The following is a 16408-nucleotide window of genomic DNA, read 5'->3' as shown; positions in this document are numbered from 1 at the left end:
TCCGCAGCCCGATTCTCCCACACTTCCATCCCGCCGCACCTCCCAGCCTCCCCCCACTCCAGCCTCCCTCCCCGCTCTTGCTCCCGCTCCAGCCAGGCCCCGGAGCCCGATGCGCATGCGCCCTCCCGCGCCCTTGCCCAGCTTTCCACGTTTCACTTCCCTCCTATTCCCTCCGCAACTCCCGCTCTACCGCCACGATTGGCCAGAAGAGCTCTTCGCCTCGGCCAATAAACGCTGACCTGTCGCCTCCGTGTTACTGGGTAGAACAAAACAAAAACAGAGCGAAACTGGTCCGAGACGCTTCGAGGCGGCTGCAGGGGCTGAGGTGCTGTGTCGGGGCCGGCGGACCAGGGACGTGGACGAGCGGCGGCGGCGGCCTGAGGGGTCAGTAGCGGCGGCGCGGCTCACGCGCTTGGGACGACTGCGACCTCTCCCGCAGCCCCTGCCTCTTCTCGGAGGCAGCCGCTCGTTGGGAGGGGGAGGGGGCGTGGAGGCCGCGGCCAGGTCAGGTCCGAGCCGTCGGGGAGGGGTCCGCTGCCTCTTTGGAGCTCGGCAGGCCCAGCCGCGCCCGCCCCAACGCCCCGGGCTGGGGAGGCCTGGGCCCAGAGCGTGGCGGCGCGGGCCCACCGCCTCCCGGACCCCCTCCGGGCTTAGAGGGGCGCGCGGGGCGCTCGCCGGCGAGGGGCTCCTCGTCCCCCAGAAGGCCGAGTTTATATTTTCCTTTGGGGGTGGGCGTCTGGAGGCGAGTTTCTGGCCTGACTGAAATCCTGTGAGGAAGGTTTGCGCCTTCCCCGCCCCCTGGCCTCCTTGGGGCCCCCGGCCCGTCTTCCCAGACCCGGCCCTCCGGCCGCCCCGGTCCAGCATCCCCCGGGGGTCGGCCTTGAATGGGTGCTGCGAGAGTCCCGGCCTGCGCGGCGGGGAAGCGGGCCGGGCCGCGGCGGGAGCGGCTTCTGGGAGGCGGACACGTGCCCGCCGCCCGGGCTCTGCACGTACTTCGCAGACCGCCCCCCCCCACCCCCCGGTCGGTTAAAGGGTCGCTGTTTAGTTTAAATGAAATTTCCAGGAGAAAACAAAGGCAGGAAGGGAGCCCCCTTCTGTGAAACGCTTGCTGTATAGGCTGTATTTGTCAATTTGGTGCTGCAGTGTTCAAGGGGAGGGTGTTTGTTTTTCCAAGAGCTTCAAAACTGCAGACGTCAAAATCGCCTGTCTCCCTACACCCTAGTGAGAACTGACCGCATAGCTAGCAACTGTGTGATATCTACAGATGATTAAAATGATTAAAAATGCAGCTTCCTCTGGGGGAATATAAAGTCACCGCCTGTGTTTTTGTTGCATTTTCACTGTTAAATTTTAGAATTTTGGCATTCTTACTAATGTAAGGCTTTTTAGGAACCACCATTCACTTTTTTTTTTAAAAAGGACCACTGCAGATGTGTTGTAAATTATTGGTATTTATGCCCTTAACTTTCCTTTATTCCAGGTTTATTAAACTCCTCAATATCTCAGCAAGCGTCTTTGAGTTATATTTTGATTGGTTTTTCTGTTGTAGTAATGAGAAAGGAAACATGGTTGCTAGGAGTGCAAAAATAAATGATACTTTTCTTTCCTGCTTATTTTTGCATCATTGTGGTCGAATGCTTTTAGCTGATTTTGTTTTAAAAGGCTAGTTAGCTATGATTGTAGCCCTGGAATGAATACAAGTAGTAGTTAATGTATGGCCTAAACTTGACTCCAAAAAAATGTTGAAGTGGTTTATGAGGTATATTTCAGGAAATAGATTTTTGGGGGGAGGTGGGGTGGGAAAGCCAGACTCTTTTAGTAAATGTCTTGGCAATTGAATACTTCTGATTGTATGTTTCTGTGAAACACACTGGAGAAATGAAAACAATGTTTAATTTCAGCCTTTTGTCTAACTTACAGTTTTGTTTTCTTACTGAAAATTAATTTTATGGTTTAGTATGAAGGATGTGGAGTTTAGATTTTTTGCTTTACATTTAAGTTTGGGGCAAAAATTTTAAGGATTGTTAAGTAACTGGAAACCCTCATTACTTTGAAGAGAGTAAAAACAGGGAGCCCATCTTTATCTTTCTGTAAACTCTTTTAAAACACCTGTGTTGCTATCAAGTGTGCCTGAGTTCTTGAATGTGTTATCATTGCCAAAAGACCCAGACAGGACTTTTTCTTGTTGTTGTGATAATTATTTAATAAAAACAAACCTGGTAAGTTATTTGTAGTCAATTACCTGATAATTTTCTTTGCCTGCCGTTTGTGTAATAGTTTAGGTATTATTTTTAGTGTTTGAAAAGCAGTATTTAAAAATTTGTTGTAACAGTAAGGGTCTGTGTTTTTGTAAGCTTCTCTCTGTTAACCCTAGAAAAGAGTCTTCCTGTGGCATATTAAAGTCTTGCGTTGAACTTGTGCAAACAGTAGTGGATTTAGAAGGTCTGGGTTCTAATCCTGGTTCTTCCAGTGAGCAGCTATCTCTCTTTGGAGAGATTAGTGATCTACCTTCTCTGAATCTGTTTAGTTGTATGCAAAGTGGAGTTCCTACCTCAAGATTGTTCTGAGAGGTACATGAAATAATGCGTGTAAAATTCTTTTTGAATTATAAAGGGCTTTTAAAACATTAGTTATAATCATTTCCTTTATTAGTTAGGTTCTTCAGAAAGTATTCTCTTGAAGATCATATTTGTATCAAGAATGAAAATGATTTTTTAAATGTAACTCCAGTTTAAAAATCTCACACACGTATCATGTGGCATTTTCACTTTCCTATGACATGTAATTCATATACTGAAATGAAACAAATAAGGCATTTTCAGTCCTGGAGGATACTAAATGTTTATGTTTACAAACTATTTTTGTATATATATCTTTTTTTTATTTTTAACATCTTTATTGGGGTATAATTGCTTTACAATGGTGTGTCAGTTTCTGCTTTATAACAAAGTGAATCAGTTATACATATACATATGTTCCCATATCTCTTCCCCCTTGCGTCTCCCTCCCTCCCACCGTCCCTATCCCACCCCTCCAGGCGGTCACAAAGCACTGAGCTGATCTCCCTGTGCTATGCAACTGCTTCCCACTAGCTATCTACCTTACATTTGGTAGTGTATATATGTCCATTATCTCTATGTACTTATTTCTGAGGTTCATTTTTTTCCCCCTAAATCTGAAGTTGGTAGGAGAAAGGAGAAGTTTTCTGGAGAAAAGGGCTGTAAAACTTGTAACATGTTAGAATGGTATATATTGAGGAATTTAAAAGTCAGTTTTCCCTTTGAGTTTCAGGAGGCATCATATCGTCTTTCTAAAATGACAACTAACAGTAGGTTATGTTATATAAAAACTAAATGCTTTTTTGTAATTAGTTTATTAGTCATTCTTATTAATTTGTGCACTTTATATCTTAAAAAAAGGTCACACTGTTGGGGAAATGATTATAAGTGGCCGGAAGGACTTACATCTAACCTATGTTACCTAAACAGATAAATTCTTAAACAGATAAATACTTAAGTACTCTAAACCACTATTTAAAAAATATTTCCAGAGAGATTCTGAAATCGCATTTGGTTAAATCTTCTGGTGATAGTTTTTATGAAAATTTTGATAGTGGGTTTTTTTTTTACAAGTAACAGTTGATTTTTTATCACTAATTGTCTAAATAAAAGGTAACTGATTTCATCAACCAGAACCTTCCAGCATTAATAATTTTTAAGCCATTTTGAAACCAAGGTCTAAAATATAGAGATGCTAATGTCATTGTACTTATTCCTTTCTTAAATAGGTAAGATTTAAAAAAAAAAATGGGTTTTTCAGATTATAAAAGTAATTCTCTCATTATAGAAAATGCTGATTTAAAAAATTTCTCCCAAAGGGAGCCCTCTTGCACTGTTGGTGGGAATGTAAATTGATACAGCCACTATGGAAAACAGTACGGAGGTTCCTTAAAAAACTAAAAATAGAACTACCATATGACCCAGCAGTCCCACTACTGGGCATATACCCTGAGAAAACCATAATTCAACAAGAGTCGTGTACCACAATGTTCATTGCAGGTCTATTTACAATAACCAGGACATGGAAGCAACCTAAGTGTCCATCGACAGATGAATGGCTAAATAAGATGTGGCATATATATATATATGGTGGAATATTACTCAGCCATAAAAAGAAACAAAATTGCGTTATTTGTAGTGAGGTGGATGCACCTGGAATCTGTCAGTGAAGTAAGTCAGAAAGAGAAAAACAAATACCGTATGCTGATACATATATATGGAATCTAAAAAAAAAAAAAAGGTTCTGAAGAACCTAGGGGCAGGACAGGAATAAAGACACAGACGTAGAGAATGGACTTGAGGACACGGGGAGGGGGAAGGGTAAGTTGGGACAAAGTGAGAGAGTGGCTTGGACATATATACACTACTAAATGTAAAACAGATAGCTAGTGGGAAGCAGCCGCATAGCACAGGGAGATCAGCTCGGTGCTTTGTGACCACCTAGAGGGGTGGGATAGGGAGGGTGGGAGGGAGATGCAAGAGGAAGGAGATATGGGGATATATGTATATGTATAGCTGATTCACTTTGTTATAAAGCAGAAACTAACACACCATTGTAAAGCAATTATACTCCAATAAAGATGTTAAAAAATTTCTCCTGATCTCAGAGTCTTAGAACAGTAATTACAGATGCCTACGTGATAAAATGGCAGATTTATCTGCCTTCAGATATGTTTTAGTGTGAAAAATAAGTCAATCATGTCTTTTTTTTTAACCAAAACCATGTTGTTTGCATTTTAGAGTACTAGTTCTTAGAGTTCATTGGTAACAAACTAATCAATATCTATGTATAGCAGATTAATTATGAGGCCTGGTATTCCTAAAAAGTTTGGAATGTGTATATATTCCTTTAACTTGAAATAAGCATGTATAGCAAACATATCTTTTTCTTTTTAACATCTTTATTGGAGTATAATTGCTTTACCATGGTGTGTTAGTTTCTGCTTTATAACAAAGTGAATCAGCTATACATATACATATATCCCCATATCTCCTTCCTCTTGCATCTCCCTCCCACCCTCCCTATCCCACCCCTCTAGGTGGTCACAAAGCACAGAGCTGATCTCCCTGTGCTATGTGGCTGCTTGCTATGTGGCTGCTTCCCACTAGCTATCTGTTTTACATTTGGTAGTGTATATATGTCCATGCCACTCTCTCACTTCGTTCCAGCTTACCCTTCCGCCTCCCCGTGTCCTCAAGTCCATTCTCTATATCTTTGTCTTTATTCCTGTCCAGCCCCAAGTTCGTCAGAACCATTTTTTTTTTTTTTAGATTCCGTATATATGTGTTAGCATATGGTATTTGTCTTTCTCTTTCTGACTTCTCTGTGTGTGACAGACTCTAGGTCCATCCACCTCAGTACGAACAACTCAGTTTTGTTTCTTTCTATGGCTGAGTAATATTCCACTGTATATATGTGCCACGTCTTCTTTATCCATTCATCTGTCGATGGACACTTAGGTTGCTTCCATGTCCTGGCTATTGTAAATAGAGCTGCAATGAACACTGTGGTATATGACTTTTTGAATTATGGTTTTCTCAGGGTATATGCCCAGTAGTGGGATTGCTGGGTTGTATGGTAGCAAACACATCTTTTAATTCCAAGTTAAAGGGGTGCTTTGGCACATTCAGAAATACAGGCTTTTTTTTTTTTTGACAACAGATAAACTTATCAAGAAGATTGAAACCAGATGTTAATTAGGGAAAGCTCTTTGAAAGTAAAGTGAACACTTAAAAAAAAATGGAATTATGTGGTGATTTTTTTTTTTAACAGTCTGAGTAAGTAAATAAAATTTACGTTAATTATATTGGTTTGGAAGATGTTGAAGCTTTTTCTTTCTTTTTTTCTTATTTTATTTTATTTTATTTTTAACATCTTTATTGGGGTATAATTGCTTTACAATGGTGTGTCAGTTTCTGCTTTATAACAAAGTGAATCAGTTATACATATACATATGTTCCCATATCTCTTCCCCCTTGTGTCTCCCTCCCTCCCACCGTCCCTATCCCACCCCTCCAGGCGGTCACAAAGCACCGAGCTGATATCCCTGTGCTATGCAGCTGCTTCCCACTAGCTATCTACCTTACGTTTGGTAGTGTATATATGTCCACGCCACTCTCTCGCTTTGTCATAGCTCACCCTTCCCCCTCCTCATATCCTGAAGTCAGTTCTCCAGTAGGTCTGTGTCTTTATTCCTGTCTTACCCCTAGGTTCTTCATGACATTTTTTTTCTTAAATTCCATATATATGTGTTAGCATATGGTATTTGTCGTTCTCTTTCTGACTTACTTCACTCTGTATGACAGAGTCTAGGTCTATCCACCTCATTACAAATAGCTCAATTTCGTTTCTTTTTATGGCTGAGTAATATTCCATTGTATATATGTGCCACATCTTCTTTATCCATTCATCTGTTGATGGACACTTAGGTTGCTTCCATGTCCTGGCTATTGTAAATAGAGCTGCAATGAACACTGTGGTATATGACCCTTTTTGAATTATGGTTTTCTCAGGGTATATGCCCAGTAGTGGGATTACTGGGTCGTATGGTAGCAAACACATCTTTTAATTCCAAGTTAAAGGGGTGCTTTGGCACATTCAGAAATACGGGCTTTTTTTTTTTTTTGACACAGATAAACTTATCAAGAAGATTGAAACCAAATGTTAATTAGGGGAAGCTCTTTGAAAGTAAAGTGACCAACTTAAAAAAAAATGGAATTATGTGGTGATTTTTTTTTTAACAGTCTGAGTAAGTAAATTGAATTTACGTTAATTATATTGGTTTGGAAGATGTTGAAGCTTTTTTTTTTTTTTCTTTTTAAAGAAATAACATCCCAGAGGAAGAGTTCCATTTGGTAATTTAATCAGTGCAAGTGAAATTAAGGAACGATGGATGTAGAAAACGAGCAGATACTGAATGTAAACCCTACAGGTAAATAATATCTTGAAGGAACCTTGACTGTATTGTGAGCAAGTTTCAGGCCATACCAAATTTTATGAAAACTTCTTTACTTTAAAAACCATCTTACTCATGCTATAAGAAAACAGGTCATATTTTAAAAATCAAGTTTGTGATTCTTATTTTTATGAAATTCATCACATGTTGTATTTTTCTGGCTGTCCTTTCACATTTCATATGTTTATTCTCCACTATTCATAATAAACTATATGGTGTAGAAAAGGAGAAGAATAGTGAACCTGCTCATTACTGTTCTCACATGAGCTAGTTAGTGGTCTTTATAATATAAACTATTGGTATCATTGATATCTTTCCTAACTAATAATCTGTATATTACAAATTAACTGTGTATTTCCCCTGATTTTCCATAATGCTTCAGTAGTACATTATTATCATAAAAACAGTTTTGTGGAATATGCCCAAAAGCTAAATAACTTCAGATCACTGAAAATGTATATATAGTTTTCAGAGTAACCTTTGTAGAGAGTTAATTAGGATTTTGAAATAGTCTCAAGAGTGAGAACTTTTCATGTTGGTACACTTTAGATAATTCTTTGCTTGATGGTTAATATTGAAAAAATCTCTGTAAATATGTTTAACGTATTTCATTTTTTAATACTACAGCTTCATTTTTTCAGTGACTTTAATTCACTATTGTGTCCAGTTACATAGTTTTCTTTGATCTGAATGCATACTTTGAAGTTGAAACTTCTTTGCTATTTTGTATTTACGAACCTGATTTAAAGTGTACTTGAAAATTATAGTTGAAAAAATTACAATAATTAATGATTATTTTGGTGCTGCTTTATATACAATAGCTGTATGAGTACTTGTTTTTTAGGATTACAAATTGGTATCATGTCCCTGCTTCATTGAGGTGAGAATGGTAATAATAAAATTTAAGAATATATTTCACAGATAGGTAATTGTTTCTTCTCTGCACTGTCTGGTATAGCCAGTAGTCACATATGGCTGTTGAGCACTTGAAATGTGACTTACCTGAATTGGGATGTATCGTAGGTACAAAATTACATACCAGATTTCAAGAGACTTGGTATGAAAGAAAGAGATGAAATCCTCAGTAATTTTTTCTATTGGTTACATGTTGAATTGATATAATGGATCTATTAGATTAAATAAAATATATTAAAATAAATTTTACTTGTTTCTTTTTAGTTTTTAATATGAATACTGAGAAATTTAAAATTACGTATTTGGCTTGCATTATATTTCTATTAGATGGCACAGCTCTAAGTTTTATACTTTTTGTTTTCTAACTATAACAAGTCCTTGTTTTAATCTTGTTCTTGATGTCTCTGCTGAGTACTTCCTTAAATACTTCAGTACTTCGATGAGCCTAAGGCAGACCTTCTTTGCAATAAATGCTTCCTGTAACAAATAGTCCAAGTCAGACAGACTAGTGTACTAATTCCAACTTCTACTTTTACCATCTCTGTTACTTGGGGAAAGTGGGTTATTTGCTTTGACCTTCAGTTCTTCATGTATAAAGCTGGGATTATAAATACCCTCTTTATAGGTTTATTGTTAGGATTAAGTGAGATACCGTGCATGTGTGTCATGCCCATAGCACATATTATGTATGTCACAAATGAAAATGAGCTAATATTGTTAATTATATAACTCAGTGGACCAGTAATTGAAAATGTGATCATCTGGTACTGTGGTGTAATATAAGTTGGGCTGGTTATTGAGATGTCAGAGAATTCAGAAAGAGGGAATTAGTACATAGTAGAAAAGAAGTCACCAGATTCTGTACTCAGGGTTTTTATCTTTTTAATTTTGGTCTTCTTAAAGTCAGATCAGTGGTGGTTATGGAACCCCAAACTTAGGTGAGTATGAATAGCAGAATATAAAAGAGCAGTTGATACAAACATGGGTTAAAAATTATAAGATCTAATATATAAAATATACCTAGATGTGTCTACTGTTGTAGATACATAAATGTGTATTTGAAAGGATATTAAAATAGTTGAAGAGAAGAAACTGAAGTGTAGGACATATGATTGCTTGAATACTTTAGTACTCTGAGGGACATTTTAAAGCATTCTAAGAGAGGCCTTTATCTTCTGGATCAGTTGTGGCAGCTTACCTTAATTGTAGAATAATGAAAGCAATATGTTAGAGGTAGATGTTTAATGTTTTCTTCAGTCATCCACTCTTACATGAAATGCCATCTGATTTGTCTGATCTCTGGTCTTTCCTTCCCTTTCCTCCTCTTCTTTTCTCTCTTTGTATTCATTCCCTTGTTGCCTATTTCTTTAGCTGTCACCACTCTGCTGTACTCTAGCTTTGTATTTTCTATAGTTATAGTCGTCTAAGATTCAAATGTGGGTTTGAATCCTGGCCACAGTCCTTTTTAGATATATAACTTTTCTATGAAACATCTTCTCTCTGAAAAATGAGGATAAACAGCTTCATTATAGAGCTTTGTGAGGATTATAGACCATGTATGTAAAGTGCTTGGAACCTGATACAGTAGGTAACAGTACTGATGGTAATGATAGAAGAAGTAATACGACTATTATGACTGACTACTGCTACTGCTGTTACTACTAGTCATAGTAGTTTAGTTATGATGATGTCTCAAACTGACCCTCCTAACACTGGCTTCCTTTCCTAGTCTAAAAATTTTTAAAACACGATTTTATTCTTTATTCTGTTTGAAAGCCCTTTAGTTTTTCTTTGAAAGTGTCACTTTCTTATTTACCCCAAAGTTATTAACCTTACCCTTTCCAGTTAGTTTGTGACTGAATACTGCAACATTTTCTTAGCTGGTCTCTCATTTTATAATTTCTCTTTTTTTCTAATATATCCTGTATTCCTCTGACAAACTAATTCCCCCATCATCTACCTATGGTATCAAATCTCAGCTCTGACCATTTGAATGTGGGAGTGGTCAGCAGCTATTCTAGTGATAGGGGCAAGATCATGAAGGACCTAACATTGCAGTGTAATGAGTTTACACTTCATTTCGACCCAATAGGAATACCTAGGGTTTTCAGTGGGAGAAATCAGTCTCCATGCAGTTTGGAGAATGGTTTGAAGACTGAAGGCAGCAGACTACTTATGAGACTGCCGAAGTAATTTGGCTCTACTTAATGTTTTGTTTGTTTTTTGATTACCACAGGGTTTGTTACTCACTTTCATACTTTTTGTCAAGAATTGTAAAGATTTTAACACATCTGTGCTTCTTTTTATAGGTTGATTTAAAAAATTTTTAGTTTCTACATATTATTACTTAAAAAAAACATGTTAAAGCCCACGCATATAGACTTGATACATCCTAATTATTAGGAATATTTAAAAACATTTGAGGGATTCAGCTCTGAGTTGAGTGAGTCATAATGAACAAAACTTGGGCCCAGGGATAACTAATTCAGTAGCTTTCTGACTTAAAAAGTTTTTGGAGTAATGCCCAGTGTCTCCATGTCGTTTGATCTCCATTGACATTGGAGTTGATGGTATAAAGGATACTCTGCTAGGTGCTGAGGATACAAAAACTACAGTATAAGCATGGTTCCTCTTTTGAGGCTTATGACTTATTTGGAAAAGCAATGACATATAAAAAGAAATAAAGTGATTTCCATGATGTGGTAACTGAGCAGTGTATGAGTGTTATTGTGGCTAGAATTGTTAGGAAAGTTTTCATGGAGGAAGTAAGACTCCAGCTGTATATCCTAAAGGATTTTGGTAACTGAAAAGAGCAGTGAGGATGACATTCTAAATGGAGGACCTTTGGGAACTCCTAATGTTGCTGTCTTTCAGGGGATAATGTACAAATCTTACACAGTCTGGAAGATTTTCAGAGATTGGTAAGTAGTGTGAGTCAGGTTTGGAGAGATGAATTAGAACTTTGAGATGATGGCTTTCTTTGAAAGCAGTGAAGCATCAGCAGTTTGGCACAGTAATCGTATATGATCACGTATTTGCTAAATGCCTTTCATGCTCTTTGGATTAGTACTATTTTCTAAGTGTCCACAATTAATTATGAGGTATTTGGCAAGTTATTTAAACAGTCTTAGCCTTAGTTTCCTTATCTGTATAAATAATGTAGTAAATAGCTCTCAAACTTGTGGATAAATGACAAAGTGCCCAGCCTAGTGCCTGGTAAATAGGCATTCTGTAAATATTAGTTTATCTACCTTCCCTAAAGATCCTTAGTCTTTTCTTACTATCTCCAATTGCTTGACTGTCTTAGCTCATAAAAGTCTCAAAGGTTTTGTACTGTATTTGGTGTTTATATTAACGAAGGTTTTATGATACAAACACATGAAATAACGTGCTTTCAGTAAAATTTTTCATTAACATTCAGTGCCTTAGTTCATTTGGCATGGTAATGTGAAAAGTACTACTAGTTTGTTGTCATGTATTGGACTGAGCCATATGAAATTGCCAATATGTGACTGTAACCTACAAAAATGATAATTTCATGTGATTCAACTTGGTATAACTTATGACTATAACTGGTATAGCAGTAGATGGTTAAAATACTTAGAATTCTTTTCCTTCATTTTCTTTTTAAGAGCCTGATAATTTAAGTGACTCTCTCTTTTCTGGTGATGAAGAAAATGCTGGGACTGAGGAAATAAAGAATGAGATAAATGGAAATTGGATTTCGGCATCCTCCATTAATGAAGCTAAAATTAATGCCAAGGTGAAAAGGCGGCTACGGAAAAACTCGTCCCGGGACTCCGGCAGAGGCGATTCCGTCAGTGATAACGGAAGTGAAGGCCTTAGAAGTGGAGTAACTGTACCAACCAGTCCAAAGGGAAGGTTGCTAGATAGGCGATCCAGATCTGGGAAAGGAAGGGGACTACCAAAGAAAGGTTAGTATATACCACGTCCAAAGACACAAATGGAAAAAATATTATCTGATTATTATACTACAGTTTCCTTGTTCTAAGAATGAGAGAAATTTAAACAGTGATAATGTTAAGGTTTTACGGCTTGTATATGTTTTTACATAGTAATAATCTGAGGACCATACCACTTTTTCTTTTAAGTTGAACCTTTTTTTCTTGTTTGAGTAGATTAGTTTTCTTGAGCAGTACTTTATCTCATATTTCCAGCAAAATACACACCAGTGTTCTTCACGGTTAAGAATTGTGCATGTATTCTCTAATTCTGCTTGAAAGAAGTAGGGTCAGAAATTCATCATGTCTATTATCTAATGAATCTAATTAGTTATGTCCATTGTTAAGAATACATGATAAATATAATTTGACTGGTAATATCTGGGTCAGAATTTTAATAATTTTGTAGATCTGGTTCTGAGTTCTTTTCAGGTCTGTTTGTTTTAGGTACTGGAGTGGAATGGTCTTGTTTCACTGCTGTATCTCCAGTGCCTGGAGTAGTGACTAGCAATCTGGGTACTTAAATATTTGTTGAATGAGGGGTCTGTCAGCCTCTGTCTGTCGTAGAATTTTGATGCAATTTGGAGATTTCACCAACTTCTAAATGGTGGGAGCTTCAAATTATGGCCTAGGATACTTGTAAAATGTTTTTGTGCCCTGTCAGAAATTGTTATTTTTGTTGAATGGCTCTGCAACCATTGGCTGGGTCAAAATGAAACCTAGTTATCAGATTCTGTTTTGCTCTGGTGGCAAGAATTATACTCTATGTGTAAAATAAAAACCTCCCCCCCCAAAACTGGTGATACTGTACAAGTTCTTTAAAAATAATGCAATATACTGAGCTTATAAAAACATTTCAATACGTTTATTTAGTAAAGCAACCTTGAAAGTTGGAATTGTTAAACTTCTTCTGGTGAATTTGTATGTAGAGAAGTAGAAATGATGATTAGTTCTGCTAATGCTTCAATAGCAATTAGTTATTTGTAACATATTTCTAGTTGTGAAGTATTTGTTTCTTTTTATATCTAAAGAGTATTTGACTTTAAAACATTTGATGGTGGTCAGTGTACTTCGTTTTTGAATAATTTCTCCCTTGTGGCGTTTTCCATGCCACATCTTTCTGGCTCAGCATATTTCTTTTTTGTTGTTGCTGTTCCCAAGATATGTCAGATAGAATTTAGAGCTCCAGGGCTTCCCTGGTGGCACAGTGGTTGAGAGTCCGCCTGCCGATGAAGGGGACACGGGTTCGTGCCCTGGTCCGGGAAGATCCCACATGCCGCGGAGCGGCTGGGCCCGTGAGCCATGGCCGCTGAGCCTGCGCGTCCGGAGCCTGTGCTCCGCAATGGGAGAGGCCACAACAGTGAGATGCCCGCCTACCGCAAAAAAAAAAAAAAAAAAAAAGAATTTAGAGCTCCACTGCAGTATCACTTGCCTTGAGGTCACCACTACAGCTATTTTTCTGATTTTTTTCGTTTGTTTGTTTTTGCTTTTATTTTAAAGCATCTGCCTTTTTAGTTTTAACTTTGTAGGCTATTTCAACTTGTTTTTCTGGAAATAGGTTATAAACTATGTAATATCTAATCATTACTGAAAAATCAGTGATCTGAATAAAAAGAGGCTTAACATATAATTCTCAACTGGCAAAATCACTAGCATAGAAATTAAAATACAGTTTTTTAACTGCTATTGAATTAACACCTGAACATCTAGAATTATTTCAGATTTCAATTAAAATTTATGAACTATGGACATTATGCACTCTCCTTTCTCAGTTCTAAACTTTTTCAGGTGGTGCTGGAGGCAAAGGTGTCTGGGGTACACCTGGACAGGTATATGATGTGGAGGAGGTGGATGTGAAAGATCCTAACTATGATGATGACCAGGTAGAAGTGTTTTACTTTCTGTAATATATACTTAAAATACTTATAAACTTTTTGACCTCATGTTTGTAGTATACTCATATATTTGTCAAATCATGTATTCTATATGTATAGTCTATACCATTCAAATCATATATATATATATAATTTTATAATGTGTCATTATAATTTGTGTGATTATCTGATATGTATATGAGTGTGTATATATGTGTGTACACATATTACACACATTAGTATGTATATCTAAATCATATATATTCAGTCCTTTCAGACTGTCAGGTTAATTTTGGATTAGAAAACCAAGTTAACTGATAGTAATGTATGAATAATTTGCACTTGGTTTCTGAATTTAATAATTAAACATGGAAATATTTCTAAGGGAACATGAAAAATATATTTTAAAACTAGTAGGATTCAAGTACTATAAAATCTTTGCTAAATGTTCTAATTTTAATATATAGTCTTGAAAGACTTGAAAGTATGTTGTTAGACTGAAGCCAGTCACGAGTTGCATATAAACATTTCAGGGCTTTTTTTTGCAGGGAAGGGGTATAGAAGATTATTGGACATCTTATTCTTTTTGAAATTTCAGTTGAATAATGCTTTTTCCTTAAGAGATTTTTTGGTCACTACAACATTGATTTTTGTTATAAGGGCTTTTTTATTATCATAATACTAATCATGAAGGCTTTGGCTCCTGCTGTTTGTTTTTTTTTTTAAGTGACGTTTTAATGAAACTACTAGGTGTGATAGGAAGCTTAAAGCTTTTTGGTCACTGAAGTATTGGTTTTGTGGGAGAGAGAAAAAAAATTAACAGAAGATATGGGGGATCAGAAGCAAGTCATATATTTGCTGTAGTTAGTGGTTTTAATCTGTATGTTGGTTTATTGTATTCAGATTTTATAAAAGAACAGTGACATAGATTCTGTTTTTATATTATACAAGTGATCAAAGTATGTAGCATCTCTTTTTCTTGCCCTGAATGGGTATTACTAACCAGTTGGAGTATAAAATTGTGAAACAATTTCAGTTCATCTGAATATTTTGTTCTTTAATTTATAACTTTCTGCCCCTTCCCTTTCCAGGAAAACTGTGTTTATGAAACTGTAGTTTTGCCTTTGGATGAAATGGCATTTGAGAAGACTTTAACACCAATCATACAGGAATATTTTGAGCACGGAGATACTAATGAAGTTGCGGTAGGTTTAAAGTTGAAAGTATAATTTATTTAATATAGGAGAGCAGACACTGTTAAAAGCAAAACATCGTATTCAGAATGATCTTGGATCACTGAAAAAGTTTAAGCATTTTCTTATGCATAAATGAATTTCTAACTAAGAAATGGACTAAAATTTTATTTAGACCACTTCTTACCTATTTGGGATCAGATGAGGGCTCTGTGCCATTTTCTTCTCTGAAAAATGGCACAACACAATAATTTTTATAATTATAGCATTTTTATAATTGATAGTTTATAAAATATAATTAATTTCAAGGCATTTATGGACCTTCTAAAATGTCCTTAGGGATCTCATTAAAAATGCCTCAGTTCCATTTTTTTGACATTCATTTCAATGCTTAGGACTAGAATAAAATTTATCTTTGTACTCTGTCCAGAAAAGAACACAGATACAAAAGTTTGGAAAAGAATGCATGCAGAAATCAAGAGAACAAATGTGTGGTGGTTTTTTGCTTTAAATTTATATATTTAATTAATTTATTTAATTTATTTAATTTGGGGCTGCTTTGGGTCTTGGTTGCTGTGTGCGGGCTTTCTCTAGTTGTGGTGAGCGGGGTCTACTCTTTGTTGTGGTGTGCGAGCTTCTCATTGTGGTGGCTTCTCGTTGTGGAGCACAGGCTCAAGGCACATGGGCTTCAGTAGTTGTGGCACACGGGCTTCAGTAGTTGTAGTTCGCGGGCTCTAGAGCACAGGCTCAGTAGTTGTGGCACATGGGCTTAGTTGCTCCGTGGCATGTGGGATCTTCCCGGACCGGGGCTCGAACCCATGTCCTCTGCATTGGCAGGTGGATTCTTAACCACTGCACCACCAGGGAAGCCCCACAAATGTGTTTTTGAAGCATAATTTGTATGGGAACATTTACTGTGTTACAAATTGTTTGTAAAGTAAATCTAAAAGGGTAAAATTTAATTATTGGTCTAGTTCAGTAGTTTAGTATTACTGACTTAAAGTAATAAAATTGCATCTCCATAGAAGATTTTTATAATTTAGATTCTTTTAATTCAGACTGGTTTTCTTTTTTTTTTTTTTGTGGTACGTGGGCCTCTCACTGTTGTGGCCTCTCTCGTTGCGGAGCACAAGCTCCAGACGCGCAGGCTCAGCAGCCATGGCTCACGGGCCCAGCCGCTCCATGGCATGTGGGATCTTCCCGGACCGGGGTACGAACCCGTCAGCAGGCGGACTCTCAACCACTGTGCCACCAGGGCAGCCCCTAGACTGGGTTTTCTTGGTTTGTCTGATAATATGAGGTTTGATAGCTTTGAGGTTTTGTAGGAATAAAACCAAGTATTTGTTCAGCTTACCTAACCGGTGTCCTTGTTAGTAGTCGTTACTCTAAGTAACTGAGTTACAAGTTAGTCTCTGTGGTCATACTGCCTATATTCCACTTCCAACCTGG

At 37.4% G+C, this 16408-nt stretch overlaps 1 protein-coding gene across 2 annotated transcripts in view; it reads left to right on the top strand.

Moving 5' to 3' along the window:
- Window positions 1–230: 230 nt before the first annotated feature.
- The window catches only part of PDCD4 (programmed cell death 4), a 30094-nt gene continuing 13916 nt past the window's right edge, over window positions 231–16408 (top strand). The window contains exons 1-5 of one of the 2 annotated variants that reach the window (XM_060034080.1): window positions 231–384; window positions 6884–6991; window positions 11605–11865; window positions 13681–13775; window positions 14858–14971. In XM_060034080.1, the coding sequence (XP_059890063.1) occupies window positions 6949–6991; window positions 11605–11865; window positions 13681–13775; window positions 14858–14971 (513 nt within the window). In that variant the 5' untranslated portion in view covers window positions 231–384; window positions 6884–6948. Of the gene's footprint in view, window positions 385–6883; window positions 6992–11562; window positions 11866–13680; window positions 13776–14857; window positions 14972–16408 lie in introns of both variants that reach the window. The other variant, XM_060034079.1, reaches the window with a different exon arrangement.

Source organism: Delphinus delphis, chromosome 16 (assembly GCF_949987515.2).
Source record: "Delphinus delphis chromosome 16, mDelDel1.2, whole genome shotgun sequence".
NCBI lineage: Eukaryota > Metazoa > Chordata > Mammalia > Artiodactyla > Delphinidae > Delphinus > Delphinus delphis.
Note: the sequence above shows the minus strand (reverse complement) of the source record. Positions and strands in the feature narration are given on the sequence as shown.